Source organism: Rhamphochromis longiceps, linkage group LG17, assembly GCF_057381845.1.
Source record: "Rhamphochromis longiceps isolate RC_006_pf linkage group LG17, R_longiceps_female_GT1.1, whole genome shotgun sequence".
NCBI classification, from domain to species: domain Eukaryota; kingdom Metazoa; phylum Chordata; class Actinopteri; order Cichliformes; family Cichlidae; genus Rhamphochromis; species Rhamphochromis longiceps.
Window position 1 is genome coordinate 38640283 of NC_140573.1, and position 17178 is coordinate 38657460.

At 40.2% G+C, this 17178-nt stretch overlaps 1 protein-coding gene across 1 annotated transcript in view; it reads right to left on the bottom strand.

Moving 5' to 3' along the window:
• The window catches only part of LOC146650156 (copine-8), a 108031-nt gene that overhangs the window by 63915 nt on the left and 26938 nt on the right, over positions 1-17178 (bottom strand). Inside the window, exons 2-5 of the mRNA XM_085386421.1 lie at positions 8584-8624; positions 6444-6490; positions 4073-4176; positions 926-965 (exon numbers count right to left, since the gene is read on the bottom strand). Of these exons, the coding sequence (XP_085242547.1) occupies positions 926-965; positions 4073-4176; positions 6444-6490; positions 8584-8624 (232 nt within the window). The remainder of the gene's footprint in view (positions 1-925; positions 966-4072; positions 4177-6443; positions 6491-8583; positions 8625-17178) is intronic.

Below are 17178 nucleotides of genomic sequence, written 5' to 3' on the forward strand. Positions count from 1 at the left end.
ATATGAAGGGGGAATACAGATGATTTAAGTGACTTTAAAAGTTGCACAGTAGTTGGTTCCAGATGTGAGTGTTTCAGAAACATTGCCTGGTCTGATGAGTCTTGTTATCTGTTGTGAGTTTTACATGGCAGGCTCAAAATCTGGCATAAACAACATGAAAGCATGGCTCCATCCTGCCCTGCCCTGTATAAACAGTTCATCCTGTGCTTGTGATATAATGGTGTGGGGGATATTTTTCTGGCACCCTGTGAACCCCTTAGTATTTACCGAGCACCATTTCAACTCCATAGCCTGAGTACCGTTGCTGACCTTGGCCATCCAGCAACACTTATGACCACAGCGTACCAATTTTCTGATGGCTGCTACCAGCAGGATAATACACCATATCACAAAGCTCAGATTACCTCAAACTGGTTTATTGAACATTACAATAAGTACATTGTACTCAAATGGCCTCTACAGTCATCAGATCTCAATCCAATAGAGCACCTTGGGGATGTGGTGAAATGGGAGATTTGCATTATGGATCTGCAGCAACAGTGTGATGCTGTTATGTCAATATGGAATAAAATCTGTGAGGAATTGTTTAATTTATGCCACTAAGAATTAAAGCTCCATGTCCGAGCAAGCTGTACCTAACATAAGGGCTACATTTGTTCGGCATAAAGATATATTCAGACCAAACGAAGTTGAAATTGAATCATACAACTCTAGCTGACAATTTCATGAATTCTAAATACATTCGATTTGCACTGACACACATTTGCCTTTATTTATTATTTATTCAAGTGTGTCCTGAACACACCACAAGTCAGCAGACTAATGACCGGAGTACTCTTATGTGGTTGGAAAGAGCCTAATGACAGGTAATGATATGGTCAGCATTTACGTTCACAAAAACACAAAACAATACACAAGCACTCACGTGTTTCGACAGGTTGGCACTCTTCGAATCGACATCATACCTGCAGAAAAAAACAAAAACACACTGTGAATGCATTAGAGAGTGATGGAGGGTGACAGGAGCTCGGCTGGGAACACAAAAGGGATTACAGAGAGGGTAAATCAGTAATGGGGTTAAGCATCTTGTCACGCAGAATCTCAGCGGAGGCTCTGGGAATTCACTTCCCAACATTGCAGGATCACAGTCATCCTCTATTAAAATGACACTAAATGGACTAATTGGCAGTCACAAGTATATCTGCGAGGCCATACGTGTGAACGACTGAAACAGAAACGATGAACTACTGACTTGCTAGGTGAAGAAGTCTGTCCTCGTTTGTTTTCATCTATTTTCATTACTGTCACACACGTCTGAACAGTACTCACAACTCTCAATCCTCAGTTTCACCTGGCAACCTCTTAAACACACAATATTTGAAGCGAGACAAACTTCTCCAGAAATAGCCCCTCCAGCTCTGAAGAATGGGAGGCAATCAGGCGACCTATTCACTCAGCAATCTGAGGTCATTTCACAGCTCAGGTCATTTCACCCACCACTAAATATGGATTGGCCTCTGCTGGGTAATACAGTGGGGGAGAAATGCTAGGCAATTTTGTTACCTCACATGGATGTTAAAGGTGATGTACAGTATATTCTGTGTGTGGCAGGATTCTCCTTTAATCCAAATCCAAGCATAACCAATATTTAAAATGTCCCATTTCAACTCAGTGGGACATGTGACGTGCTTTATCTTTTTATCTTTTTAGCTGTTTAGAATGATATCGGTATATGCCTCAGCTTAGGGAAGTGTAAAATTAAAGACATATATCAGTGCACTATACTTCACAGTGAGCCCTGTGGAACACAATGCACTATCATAATTCATAGTGAGAGGACATACTGTAGTATTTCACAACCTCTGCTCCGTAACTGTTTTGTTTTCATAGAGATCTCACTGCCATAAGCCTGAGGGAGTAAACATTCTTCAATCTGGTATCATCTCAGACAGCGTTACCCTTTGCAGGCCAGCAGGACCAGCGACATACAGTCGTTGATGAGAGAAGCAGCAAGGCTGCACGCACACATCCGGATACTGTAGACACTGTAGCTTTTGAGGTTTAAACCTGTACTATTTCTAATGGCCAGCTGAGGTCAACTTCTGTAGTTGGAACGTCTCATTATATAAAAGGCTTTTTGGGAAAAGATTTCACATTACTCAAATTTCTTTGTTCCCAAAGATTGTTTCTTGGTGTAAGACTGCAGTGTCCCTCAGACCAAAACCAAATCACATCAAGGCGGCGACAGTGAAGACCCTCGAGACTTCAAGGCATGACTTTCACTCAATGGGAGCCATCACGGTGGCTATCTTTTATATGCAGTCTATGATAGACACATTCACCAAAAGCGCCACACATAGGAGTCTCACACACGGATGCACACGCTGAATGTTACTGAAAATGGCACATAACCTACTCACAGACCCACAAAAAGCCTGTTTGTTTTTTCCCTCAGATGTCCAGTTCCATTCAGAAAACCACTCAAGAGACACAGAGTTATGCATTCATTCATTTATAATCACATAACCAATGAGCAGACATAGACGCAACACGCAAACACACAGATGTCCTTACATGTCCCCATCTTTCTATGAGATGTCATTCTTCCAATAGATTTAAACTTGCTCACCTGATATTGCAAATACAATGATAAGTGCTAATCCAAAACCTGCACACCTCTAATGTAAGAGAGCAACAGAAGACAGGCGGGGAAGCCACTAAAAACGTCCACATAGAGCCAATAGGGCATAAATTTAGCTTAAAGATCATTTGCTTAAGAAGCTTCGGTTGCAGTGACATAAGCGGTAAACATCGGAGTCTCTCCCATCATTCAGCTCATCTTCATTTCATCTGAAATACTACAACACTCATAAGCAAATAACAGTTCAATAACTGAGCCCCACAAAGTCGGTAAAACACAGAAAGTAACTTGTTTGTGTACATGTGAAAATGTACACCGGGCTGTAACATGGTGTGGAACACAAGTGGAGCAGCCGCCATCCCCCAGAAACCCTGGTTGTTATGGCTACCTGCTAAACTTCACACAAACTCACAAACACATGCACCCAGACACGCACATTGTCACCATGGTCACGCATGTGGCAATGCACACACAAATTGCACGCATCAATTTGGGTTTTGTCTCTCCACCACAAGACCCTGCGACACACCTCCTGTACATATGAGCTCAACACATTACTCCTGGCTTAACGTGCAGTCTTAGTCAAGAGCAGATATGAAATAGAGACCACATTTGTTTGGGTTACAAAGTCACATTTGACGTCTTTGTGTGTGTCTACCTTGTTCTTTCCCTTGTTTTGCTATCTATCATGAATCGACTAACATCGACGCAGACACACTAGCTCCTCTTCACGGGAGAACTTTGAGATCCCGGTGGTGCTGTCGCCATGGCTCCCTGCTTTATAGATTAGAATATAAATAATAAAGCCACTGAAAGCCCCATAATTCAGTAACAAATGTGACCTGAGAGCCACATGAGATGGAGAATCCCCTCACCTAATCTAAGACCCTACAGATAGAATCTTTTGCCTCCATGGAAAGAAGTATGAGACAGCTGTGCTCATAGCACATGACTCAGTCATCAGGACATCACCAGCAGAAGAGAATCAGAGCTGTGTACTAGTAATATATGAGACAAGACAGTCTAAATCCATGCATTAGATACAGTATATAAAGACTGCAAACTATGGGCAACCGTGGTAATCTGCTAGGAACCAAAGCAATCACAAGGAGGCTTCTGGTGCAACACCCACCCACCTTTCACAGGAGGTGTTGCTGCTGCTCCGACCTCCTACTTTCTTTGCTTAAGCATGGAGAAGCCTCAGAACCATAGAGATGGAAATAACAATCATCTTTGTGACTATGGTAAAAACAGCCACATTTACCACTTAGAATTTTTCATTTCAATACCTCTCAAAGCTTTCATGAAAGCCAAACCGATATTCAGTGAACTATAACATCATCTATATCCAGAGTCTTAAATGCAAGTTTAGGAACTAGTCATGTCACAGTGATGCAGAAACACACACACGCACTTGTACATGTTACTTACAGGTCAAACCGGAGGTTCTGTCGCTCCTCAAAGAAGTAGTCCAGAATGAATTTCCGAACAAAGTCTGGGTTTAGCGTGTTGTCAATCACCTCTGTTCTGCCAAACTAGACAAAAAAAAGAAAAACAAAGATTAGGAGACAAACAGTTTGGAAATCATTCAACTTTTTACAGTCTACAAGTTTACAATCTATAATATGTGAGTATACATTTCTGCAACTCGCCACGCTTAAAAGCTCTAACCTTTCCCAAATCACAGCTTTTACCAGCACTTTATGACGCTGCAGTGACTCGTGTAAATATTGTATCCACCTGCAGGTTTTTCCTCAGGAGACACATTAGGCGAGAGGCTTGTTACAGAAGATTATGTACAGCTTTAGTGTAATGAATGCACCGCAGCTGAAGTATCAAGTCAAATGGGGTCAGTTGGGTTCCGATTTGGCATTTAACTCAGCCGGTTAATAATGCATGGAGATGACGGGCTACTCGGATCTATGAATAACTGCGAATGATTGGTGCTGAAAGAATTGCCCCCTGATTTGCATTCATGAATATTTACTGTAAAACGTATTGTTGATGGCGGCTCGATCGTAATGAAACGTGCATGCGTTCTCTTAATAAAGTGGTGGCTGTTGGTTATTTCTACTAACTCTCGAGCACTACTACATCACAAGCCTTTCAGTTTACACTGTAAATCTTCGCGTCATTTCCAGATACCTGAACTGTACAAAAGCAGGCAATTAAATCTCACAGCGTCATTAGCCTAGGCCTAATCAAGGAAACTACATTTGCACATTGAATCTCTTCCCTCACTGAATCACTAACATAACATGCCTCAAATCCCACAAACGCCGGATTGAAAACAGTTGTATTGTTGCACTTTGTGTATTATGCAACACTTTGGTATTGCATCCATGTCATAAACATTTTATAAAGTACTGTGAGCTGTATTTAGAGTGTATACAACACTTTAATATTTTCTACTTTCCTCGACAATATCCCGTAGCTACTTAGTATTTAAAAATACTTACAGGACATTATTTTACTTCTTTTGTCTGTTGGTCTTGCCGAAATATATACTGCACTAATATAGTAGTAGAGGCTAGGGTGCGTACACCAAACAAGTGTTAAATGTCACCTTTCTAACTTGTAAACCACAGCTGAAAGTAACCAAACCTTAAACACTGTGTATATAAGAATGGTTTTAATAGAGCTAGTCTTTTTATATTGAGGTGTGTTTTAGTTTTTTTGGCATAGGTAACGTACGTAGGCCCAGCCACCACTTGAGTCCAAATTGAAAAATCTCACCTGCTACTGGAAATGAAATTTTGTGCAGATGATTCATCGTGACCCTTTGACTTAATTAAAGTGTTACCAACAGGCTGATATTTGTGAAAAAGAAAGCAAACCCTTTTTCAATGCCAAGGTTTTATGACTCAGGATATGACAAAAAATGATTTGGTTTAGTTTAACATCCTCAGATGAACAACAACGCGTGGCAGATTATAGAGTATCGTCATTTATTTAACAGAAACAAAACTGAAATGTAGAAGCTGTGCGTGAAAAACACCGTGTTATGTGATAGCTTGTAGAAACACGTTTAGCAGCGATAACTTTAGATAACAATTTTCTGACTTTATCAGTCTCTTATCGTTATGGAGGAACTTTGGTCCACTCTTCTTTAAAACATCGCCTAAGATCACTGAGGTTTGTGGGTATCTGCTAATGCAAGGCTTTCAGTGCAACACCCTGATTCTTATCTATTTCAGCAATTCTGTTCTGGATTTACCGTCGTTGCTTGGAATCACTGTCCTGTTGCTTTAGCTGTCAGATGGTTGCACATCTGACTGTGGAATACTTTGGTGTACAGAGTTCATGGTTGGCTTGCTGACTGCAAGGAGCCCATGCCGTGTGGCTGCAAAGCAAGCAGTGGTTTGCACATTTGCTTGATAAGCAAAAGGTTGCTGGTTTAATTAAAACCAGAGTAGCAATTCTCCTTTAGGGGTTGTGCTAGGAAGGGCACCCGGTGTACAGACAGAGCTACCTGCTAAGGTGACCCCTTGTGATAAAGGAACAGATAAAAGTAACTTTTATTGTTATGAAATTTAACCGAGCGCTGTGGAGTCTGAGATGTCAGAGCATTACATGACTGGCCTTGTGGTGAAATTGTTGGGGCATCCATTCCTGGAAAGACTAATGAATAATCTTTCTCACTGTTTCTGACATGACTTGACCAATTTCAGCCAATTTCTAGCAACTATGCAAAAAGAACTCTGTTTTCTCCATAGTGTGTACATGGAAAGACAGCAGTGAAGTGGACAGAAGTTTAATAAAATGGAAGGAAATGTTTCAAACCCGGTTTGCACACACTTACCTCTCTCCACTCCCTGTTGCCCATGGCTTGTGTGTAGAGTACACATACTGTAAAAAGAGGCACATAAACAGTAGTTTTAATCATTAACTCCTTACTAACACTCACTTAGCAACTGCCCAGCCATTTTAGTCAGTGTCTACTTTATAATCATGTATAATATATAAGAAACGGGCAAGCAGTCTAAATAAATATTATTATATTGGTATTTACAACCAGCTTTTAACTATCTGACAGGTTGGCTGACTAACGGATGAATAGGAGAGCCTTACTTCATAAGACAGCAAGCAAATAAAATCAAAAAACAAATCAAATGTCATGGTATTTCATGGATCCATTAGAATATGACTGATAAGCCATAAATGCTTGAATTAGAAATATATATTAAACAAAGAAAAACATCAAAGCGTCTAATAGTGTCATTCACGAGTCACGAATATGTGCATTATATTCGCCGGCTTCAGATTGTGAAAGACATCATTTCGGGTGATTATGCAATTTCTCGAAACAAGAGAGTTCTCTAAAAAGCAAATTACGCAGCTCGCTCATCGTATACTTCATTCCTCAAGGCCTTTGATGTTCTTTGATGAGGATATGTACACATCCAAACACCCACGCAGACACATAAAATGTTGATTTTGCGTCTGACAGACAAACACTGGGGATACTTTTGGAGGGAACAGAGAGATTTAAACTTCGTTTGCCTGTATAGATCACTGCTCTTTCGATTTTTTAGGTATTTTTTTTTTTTACCACCGAGTGACATATCCAAGGTATCGTTCAGTTTTCAGGAACTTTGACATCCTGTTTTCCCGCTCTCCTTCACCTCCTTGCTCCTTCCTCCTGTCAGGCTGCTTCATATCAGGGGGCTAAAGTCAGTGAGCTCAGCATAATCACAGGAGCTACTCAGCATAAAAGCAGTACTAAATTTATGGTTAATGCCCATGCTTCCTGCTCCTAATCACTGTCATCTTCATCACTGTACTCATCACTGCCATCCCCATCACCTTGAGTCATTTTTCATCCATGCACGTGGGAATGTGCTGACATGCTCTGTTTTGCTTGCTGACTACGTGTGTGTGTATTAGTGGTTCATTACAATAGTCATCGCAATATCTTATTTTTATGATATGACAACAATCGCTGTTTCATTTTAGGGAGAAATCGATCTCACCCTACCCTCACTCCCAATGCACACGCACCCATACATGCACACTCCTCATGTGACTCATGCAAACAAATAATGTGAATAAATGTCTTTTAATTTTTGAATTTTTTCATCTCTAGTAATTTAAACAAATATTTTCTTGCTGCATTTTATTTTGAAAACTAGAAAAGCAACATTTCAGCGTCAAACTTCCAGCTTATGCGTGTAACACTGGCATCAGGTCGGTACTGCAGAACTGTAAAAATTTGGATTGGTGTATCCCTAGATAGTCCTCTTTGTAGCATTAAGAATAACTAAACAATGGAATATCAATATTTTCTTGGCGTGAGCTTAGTTTTCATATTGGACAGCAGGCAAGGTGTCACTGAAGTATGGCTGCTTGAAGTAAATATGCTGTGCCTTCTTAAAAAGAAACAAGATATTCAAGTACTTTTTTATGCAGTCCCTGCTTAAACTGTCTGCAGACACATTTGTCAAGCCAGCGCTGAAGCCCTCCTTCATCTTTATGCAGTAGCCCTGACAGTGTTATTACATTTATTTTAGCTGTGGGAAGAGGAGCGTGAGAATTGCCGCCCATTCTGTGAATCTATAGGGAGAAGCTTTCAAGCTCTCAGGCTTTGTGTATTAGTCAGCCGTGCCTCAAGCCAAGACAACATATTTAGTGAGAAAATACTCAAACACAGATTGAGTCACAGCAAAAGAAATGCGCTTCGTTCATCTCCAAATTAATTGCTTATTTCATTTCCTTACAGCGCTCCCATAGCCCTTATTTTTCCCAAGTTTTTTCTCATGTATTCCTAACACTGTTCTTTTTGTTTCCTTTCTTTATGCAAATCAAATGAAAAGTTTACAGACACATCATGGAAATCATCAAGGAATCCCCTTTGTTTCCTCTTTATATTTCACTGACGCAGTGAAAAATATAAAACTAACTAAAACGTGGTCTTAGTGAGCGATAGAGAGATGTCGTCTTACTTGGGTCTGATTTGGAGAAGGTGTCCCTATCCAGCAGGTTTCTGTGGAGACACAATATGGAAAATAATTAGAAACACAGTTGCCTTGGAAAATGAATCCACGCTAACACACTGACTATTTATGTTCCCGGCTTCACATTGTGTTTACAGTAAACCTGCGAAGCGTCCTGATGAGGTGCAGGAGTACAAAAAATATAACATCCAAAGTGCTGTGTAACCACATTAGACACCATGCTGCTTATATTCACAGTTAACATATACAGTACAGACAAAGATAACCCGAGTAATTACAAAATGCAGCTTTTGAATGATGATTTTATTTGTTAAGGGAAAACAATATCCTGTCACGGTCCTGGGTCTTATGACCCAGTGTTTTGAGTTTCAGTTCTTTTGATGTTCATAGTGTATGTTTAAGCTTATCAGGTTTCCTAAGTTTATTTGTTATCATGCCTAAGTGTTTCTAGTTCTTATTATTTCCCCCTCGTGTTCCAACTATGTTAAATCTCCCTTGCCCTTCGTGTGTTTCATGTCTGTTGTCTTATGTTGTTATGTCTGCCTCTCATGTTCCTGTTTCATTTTGGAGAGATCTCGTGTTTTTATATTATGGATTATGTTTTGAGTCCTTTGTGGTACTGTTTCGTGTTTCCCTAGATCTCAGTTATGGTTATCTTAGGTTTTGCTCTTTGGCTTCGTCATATGGCTTCCCTGTGTTCCATGTTATGTCCACTGTGATGGTTTTGTACCATATTTCAGGTTCCTATATTCTGTCTCCCCAGTTGCTGTTAAGTTTGCATGTTTAGAATTCAGTCAGTGTGTTTCCTGTTTTACTTTGAAGGTCCATGTCTCATGTGAGTGTTTCTAGTTTTGCTTCCCTTGCCTCGTCCTGCTTTATTACCCTCAGCTGTTCCTCCATGTGTTCCCACTTCCCCTAATCACCTCCTGTGTATTTAAGTCCTCTGTTTTCAGTGTGTGATTGTCAGGTCGTCTGTTGTCCACGCCATGTTTCCCATGCCATGCTTCCAAGTTTCTTGTCTAGGTTTTTCTTATTGTTTGTTTAGATTTCCCAGTTTAGGTTTGTGTTAATTTTGCTTCAGTTTGCCTTGCCCTTTGTTTGTACCTTTTTTTTCCAGCCATATTAAACGGCTCGCTTTTTGTTAACATTCAAGTTTTGTTCCCTGTTCCTTGGAGTCTGCATTTTGGGTCCTTTTTCAATTCATACAGTCTGCCCTCGCCAGACTGTGACATATCCAAAGCTACTTTGCACTGTGAGGAAAAGTAACTGCTCCCTAAACCTAATAACAAGAACTGCAATCAGCCGTTTGCAGTAACTGGCAATGAGTCTTTTGCTTAGCTTTGGAGAAATTTTGAACCACTCTTCTTTGCAGAATTGTTTTAATTCAGCCACACTGGAGGGTTCCTGAGCATGAATGGCCTGTTTATGGTTATACCAAAGCATCTCAATCGGATCAAGTCTTCGTTTTGCTTTTTGAGACATTGAGAGGATCTGCTGGTCTGCTTTGGATCATTGTCCCCGCTGCATAACCCAAGTGCGCACGAGCTTCAGAGCATGAATTGATGATCGGCCATACTCCTTCAGGATTTTCTGCAAGTCGTCCTGAAGCAGCCAAGCAGCCCCAGATCATCACACTACCACCACCATGTTTGACCGATGCTTTGATGTACTTTGTATGAAATGCTGTGTTAGTTTCATGTCAGATTTAACAAGATACAAACCTTCCAAAAAGTTCAACTTATTCTCATCGATCCACAAACTGACTCCACATTTTTCAAAAAGTCTTCAGGATCAACATTTTTTCTTGTCAGATGTGAGGCGAGCCTTTATGTTCTCTTTGGTCCACAGTGGTTTTTACTCCCATGGTCAAGTCTCTTGCTTATTGTTGAATCATGAACTCTGACCTTAACTGAGACAACTGAGGCCTGCAAATCTTTAAATATTGTTCTGGGTTCTTCTGTGACTTCCTGGATAAGTTGTTGTACCTGCACTCTTGGAGTAATTTTGGTACTCTAGGCTGGCCGATCCTCGAAAGCTTCACGACTCTTCCAGATTTTCTTCCTTTGAGGATAATGGCTGTCTCCATGGTTCTCTGGGAGTCGCAACACTTTATTTAAGTGATTTCTTAATTTGCTAGCTCTGGCAGTAATCAGGCCTGGGTGTGGCTAGTGAAACTGTACTAAGTCTTCCCAAAAAAACATGCACGTATTATTATCCTCCACGTCAAATACCTGAAAACCTTTTGATGGTTACATCAACATTTAGAGAATAAATTCACAATAACAACACAACCGCTAGTTTATACAACTAATAATAGAAGTTCAAACTTTTAATGGGAATTCAGTCTTCATGGTGCTTCACTCCTTGCTTCAAAAACACCAAGTTTGAGCTAATCTTCTCAGTGATGACTCATTGTAGTGTGCAGCCCTCCAAACTTGTGTTTCAGCCAAGATGGGCATTAATACAACCATGAAGAATTTATGCTTCCCCCCCTCCAACAAAGAAAAAAGCTGAGATGATATAAAAACAGCATGACAGCTTATGATTACTTCTGATTTCTGAATAATAAGATCGAGGATGCTGAGGATAGTCACACCCGGAGAGGAGAGAAGAAGAGATCAGAGAGCAGAACACTAACAGGATCACTAACTTGTCACTTTGGTGAAATCAGCCTGAACAGAGCTCTGCATGAATAGAAATCTTCTTCCCAATCACTCTAATCCATGTGACATGCCCCGGCTGCACAAAGGGCATGAAAGATATGGATAATGTTTCCCATCATCCTTTCAATCCCAGGGCTTGTGGCAGACTTTTAAAGGTTCTAAGACAAAGCCCTGAAACCATCGACGGCTTAAGAGTATCAAGGCTTCGAGCCGCTTTCCAGTACCAGTGTTGCTGTCACAGTTTTGTTTCTTTCAGCTCACTTCTCTCTCTGTTTCTGTACTTACTTCCTCTCTGTCTTTCTTTCATGTGAACCTATCAACACAATCTATGACATGTTTCTCTCTGTCTCACTCTTGCATTTGCTCTAAAAGCAAAAAAACCCAACCTCTTGGTATCCCGGCGGTCCTTCCTGCTTGTTTGCTTCTCAGCTCACTCTGTCGCTCATTTGAAAATTGTAGCCTCACTTATGTCAGAGCATTTACTGCAAATGCAGCACACATAATGATTTGTTGTCACTCTGACGCGGTTATTTGAACTCGAGTATGTCAAATTAAAGGTTTCAGGTCAGATTTCTGTTTGAGTTTCCTCCCATAATCCACAGACACACAAATCATTTATATGTCTAATTGCTTGTTTTGTTGTCTGTCCATGGTGTGACTACACCGGCCTCAGTGACCATTTCTACACGACCACAACAATCCAGCTGAGATGTTTACAGGGCGGGAACAAGTCCACCCATAATCCAAGGTACAAAACACCTCCAGTTACAATGATTAACATAACAAGAAAATATTCTGTGGTCTGTTGCAGGTGAACACAAACTCTGTGTCTCTGATCAGCACGTCTGTCTATTACAAAAAGATATAAAAACCTGAGTCAGATATTTTTATGTCTCCACAAATGCCACCATTCAACACGGGATATTTTCAGCAACACAAAATCTGCTATTTGGCGGCATCTTTGTCGATACATGCCTAGACACCAGCCTAAATCTAGTTTGTCAGCTGAGCTGCACTAATTAGGCTAACCAACATTACTAGATCTCACATGTCAGAAAAATTATTTTTGCTAATGAATTGTGTGCTTTGAATTCTTCTTAGATCACTGAAAGTATTCTTGCTGATTGAAAACTAAAGTGTCAGTTTAATGGATTTTAATTGGGCTGCTTTTAACTGCATCAGTCAGCACATAAAATTGAGAATGATAAAAATGAGACTGTACTGTCAAATGACACAACAAGTGTATTGGTCATAGTGCCTTTTACAATAAAGTAAATAACTAAATAAGCATTACTGTTTTGATCTAGCTGGTAGGTGCTGTTGCTTAAAAACCTTAGAAATTGTCTGATTTTAGAAGACAGCAATGAAAAAACGTTATGTTTTTAACTGAAACAAGCAAACTAAAAAGTGCAGTTGTTCTGTGTTTTACTGGGCTTCACATGAATAACTCACTCCTATTTAGTTATAATGAAAACATGCAACATGCACTGTAATCTATAAATCAATCCAACATTGATTAATTTTGGAGGAAATGTCAAATAGTGCAGCAATATAAATTCTCCTCAGGCCTGTTTGTGTTGTCGACAGTAAATAAAATCCAAGTACATTTATTTCCAAAGATTTTAAAGCAAATAAATTGGATGAACTGCAAGTAAAAAACTAAATGGACACTGTTTAAGTGCCCATTAATGCAAATATCTGATCAACCTAAGTTCAAACTCAGCATGACAATGGAGAAACAGGGTGATTTAAGTGACTTTAAATTAGGGCTGTGCAATATGACCAAAATCTCATATCCCGATAGAAGACATTTATCGTCCTGACAACAATATATATTAAAAAATGTAACATTTTCTGTAAATTCTGTGAATCTCGGGCAACTCGACTTGTTTGAAGTGTTTTCAGCTGGCGTCGTGTACCTGGAGTCGAGTGTTTTGACCGATGCATGAAACTATACATTTTTAGGCATAACTTGTAACGGCTACCGTTTTCTTTGTGAGTATTTATTACACGGCGTGCTGCGGGGAAAAGCCTGTTCTAACGTTTGAATCTAAGCTTTATTTGGAGCACCTGACAGCTCTTTTTTGCTTCTCATTAGTAAACTCTCTCCATACTCTTTTACGTGACTCTTGCATAGGTGATCCGTGTCAGACTTTTCATAACCAAAGCATGCCCATGCTACAGAGGTAGCCCCTCGTTTAGAAATAAGGTCCTCAATTTGTTTTGACTGGTCTTTCTGTTTGTCATCGTTTCAGTTTATTTTGAAAAATCTCAACAGGGTCTTCCGCTTTATTGTGAAAGGTTTATGTGGAAAATAAACAAGCGGATGGCGGAGCAGTGTTTACCGTCGTTGTAAAAACAGTCGCTTATCCATCAGTAGTTTGGTTATTTTAAATATAAGAGAAAGAAAGAAGTTTAAGAAATAAATATAGCTAATACAGTGACCATCAAAACAATGAAAAAATTATTGCTGTAAACGGTTTATTTTGCGACACCACAAAACAAACGATAGCGTAATATAAAACGATAGACGTTTTCATATAGTCATCCGATACATATCGTTATATCGAACAGCCATACTTTAAATGTGCAGTGACTGCTGGTGCCAAACAGCTCCAGCTACTCTCAGGATTTGACAAACCGCTGGGATTTTCCTAAACAAACACGTCTAGGTAGTGCTGGGCGAGATGACAATATATATCGTGTCGATGATAGAAAAGTGTCTATTGTGCCATTTGTCTTCTATCATTTCTAACCTAATTTTATAAATTATTACATGAAATATACCATTAAAAAGCCTGTGGCAAATATATTAGTGTTGTCTTCTCACTATACATACTCTTAACTTTATGCAAGAGAAAATAAAGTATGAAAAAATGATATTTTTCGCAAAGAAACTCCGTCTTGTGGTTTTGCGACATGGTGCTGCTTTACGTGCACCCGGATTTGCGACATGCTTTACGGTAACTCAAAACGATGGACGTGCGACAGGTTGCAGTTTCATGCCCGGACATGCAACAGGCAGAGACAGCTACACAGGCAGCCCAAGAGGAAGCACTTTTACCGAAAAGAGGGGGTACATCTGTGATTTGGTTACATTTTGGGTTCAACAGCACCAACACGGAGCAGAAGACGCCCATTTGCAAGCTATACTATAAAACTATTCCTGCACCCGATGGCAACACAACAAATCTCTCCTATCACCTACAGAAGGTCCACGAAAAAGAATGCTCAAGAATCCAGAAAATCCGAGCTAAACCAAGTTGTGGAACGACAGGAGCAAGTTGGGAAAAGAAAAACTATAGCTAGCCAAAGATACAGCAGTCTTTCACACAAGGCCCTTATAAGAAAACGTCCCAGCGCCATAAACAAATCACAGGAGCCGTCTCGTGTTACATTTGTAAAGGCATGGCCCCTGTTTATGTAGTTGAGAAGGACAGCTTTCGTGACCTCATCAAAGTCCTTATAAGTCGAGTTGCCTCGCTTATATGACGCATGCCGGGCCAAAGTAGAGACGGATGTTTGCAGTGTCGTGCATTATGCCTTGACGACTGACCTATGGACGAGCAGAGATACGCAGCCCTACATGAGCGTAACCATCCATGTCATTAACAAAGACTGCACCCTCTGCGCTCGCTGTTTACAGACTGCGTACTTTCCAGATGACCACGGGTCAGGTGGTATATCGTGATATATATCGTCATCGTGATATAAAATAATTCATATCGTGATAAATATTTTTTCCATATCGCCCAGCACTACGTCTAGGGTTTACAGAGAAGGGTCCGATAAAAAGAAAATATCAAGTGAGCGTCAGTTTTCTCGAAGAAAATACTCGTTGATGTCAGAGGTCAGAGTGCTTCCAACAGTAACTCAAAAGCATTCATTACAACCACAGCACGCAGAAGAGCACCTCACACAACATACTAAACCTTGAAGCTCATGAGGAGACGAGGAGAAGAATGCTACTTGTGTCAGGTAAGAACTGAGGAATTGTTGCCTGGTTTGATGTGTCTCAATTTCTCAATTGCTGTGACATTTGCATGGTAGGGTCAGAATTTAGTATAATCAACATGAAAACAAGCATCCATTCTGCCTTAGTATTGATGTATTTTATGGTTATTTTATAGTTTTTTTCTTAGTCTTTTATTTCTAAATCCCCTTAATCACGTAACAAAGCAACTAACTCAGCTTTGCCCTTTCTGAGCTCATGTATTACACTGATTATACCACTGCAAGCACAACTCATTTATTTGATAAATGAATGAGCTCATTTGAGGATTAGCACACACTTCTTTTTTTAAACAAGCAGTGCATCCGTTTTCTGAACCCTTAGGTAAACAGAGAGAAGCACAGGGAACACCGGGAAATAAATATCCTTACAAACAAAAGAAAATAACAGACAAACAAAACAAATAAATAAATAAGGACACGGTGGTGACAATTATATCCTTGCCCTTTGTCAATTTGTTTTGAAGTAACTGTGAGGCCTCACAGCAGAGCTGCTCATGCTCATTTAGCACAGTCTTTAACACTCGCTTTTTTCTGATTTAGCTCATTCAAGATGGCTTCTTAAGCCGTCAAACTATAACTAATCTTTACTTAACTAGGGAGAGAAGGAACAAACCACTTTCACCGTGTAACTATGGTAGCCCTGAAAGGTCAAGTTTCATTTATTTTTGTGCAGTAGGCTAGTAAGGTTTACACTACCTCACAACACTTTGGCCTTCGATCCACAGACTGTATATAAAATGGTCACTGCCAATTAGTTTTGACTCCACATTTTGACGCCTCATTGTCAGTCCTCTGAGTGACACAGTATTATCTTTTCATAGCCAGCATTGAGCATATTTGGATAAGAAGGTGAAGTTATCCACTAACGCCAGCAAGCTAGGTTAGCTAGCGACATCTCTTAATCCTGCAGGGGAACAGATACGCATACCTGCTAAGTAGTGCCCGGTAACAGATAAATAAAATGCTACAATATTAAATATCCCAGTTCAATGAGTGTTACTATTTGTCAGCTAATTGCATTTTAATGCTCTTAAAGGCACCAGCACCACAGTAACAGCCAAAGGTGTGAAACGCAAGGCCTACTAAACTACTGGCTGCAGCCCCGTTTGGCATACCGGCAATCGGCAGCAGTCGTGCCCCTAACTTTAAAGATTAACCGACTCCACACAGGTGAGAACTTAAAAGAATTTCCCCAACCTACATTTTTTTATGAAGGGAGACTGCCCATGTTTTTGTACGGGGCAATTAATATGCTGTTTAATATTAAGCTGGACATTTTTACAGATTCTGAGAGGTGGACTGAGATGGGCCTCAAGCAGCTGTTGGAACATCTGCAGTTTTTGGCACTAAGGTACACATTATTAGACAGCTTCATTATCTTGAGGGCACCGGGGTGCAAAAATGCTTTTTAATGCTGTAACATTTATTTTTACTTACAGAGGTGCTCGCTCTTGGACCCCTCCTCAAGTGGCCATTAGAGGAACTGCAGTTTCTGGCACTTTTGCAGTTGTTCCATTTTCCAGCCTTGTAGTTTGATGCTTGGTTATTTTTTGCAAAGAGATTCATACTACTTCTGATTCATGATGTGTTGGTGACTGTCATAAAGACTCAACAGAAACTACAGGAAGAGAACTGATGCATTTAGTGAACACTAACCATTTAAATTGGCACACTGTAACGGTACCTTTAGCTGGAGTTACAGTTTCTACTTCTATCTGTTACCATTTCCTGACAACTGTATTCCCGACTGGTCACAAGGGTTCAAAGTGCAGCAGCATGACCATTACTGCACACGCACCCACAAGTGCTGCATGTAGTCAGTGTTGCACATACTAAAAACAAATGTGTCACAGCCAAGATCATAACAACAGAAACAAGCCACAGTCACAGTGACAGCTATGTCATC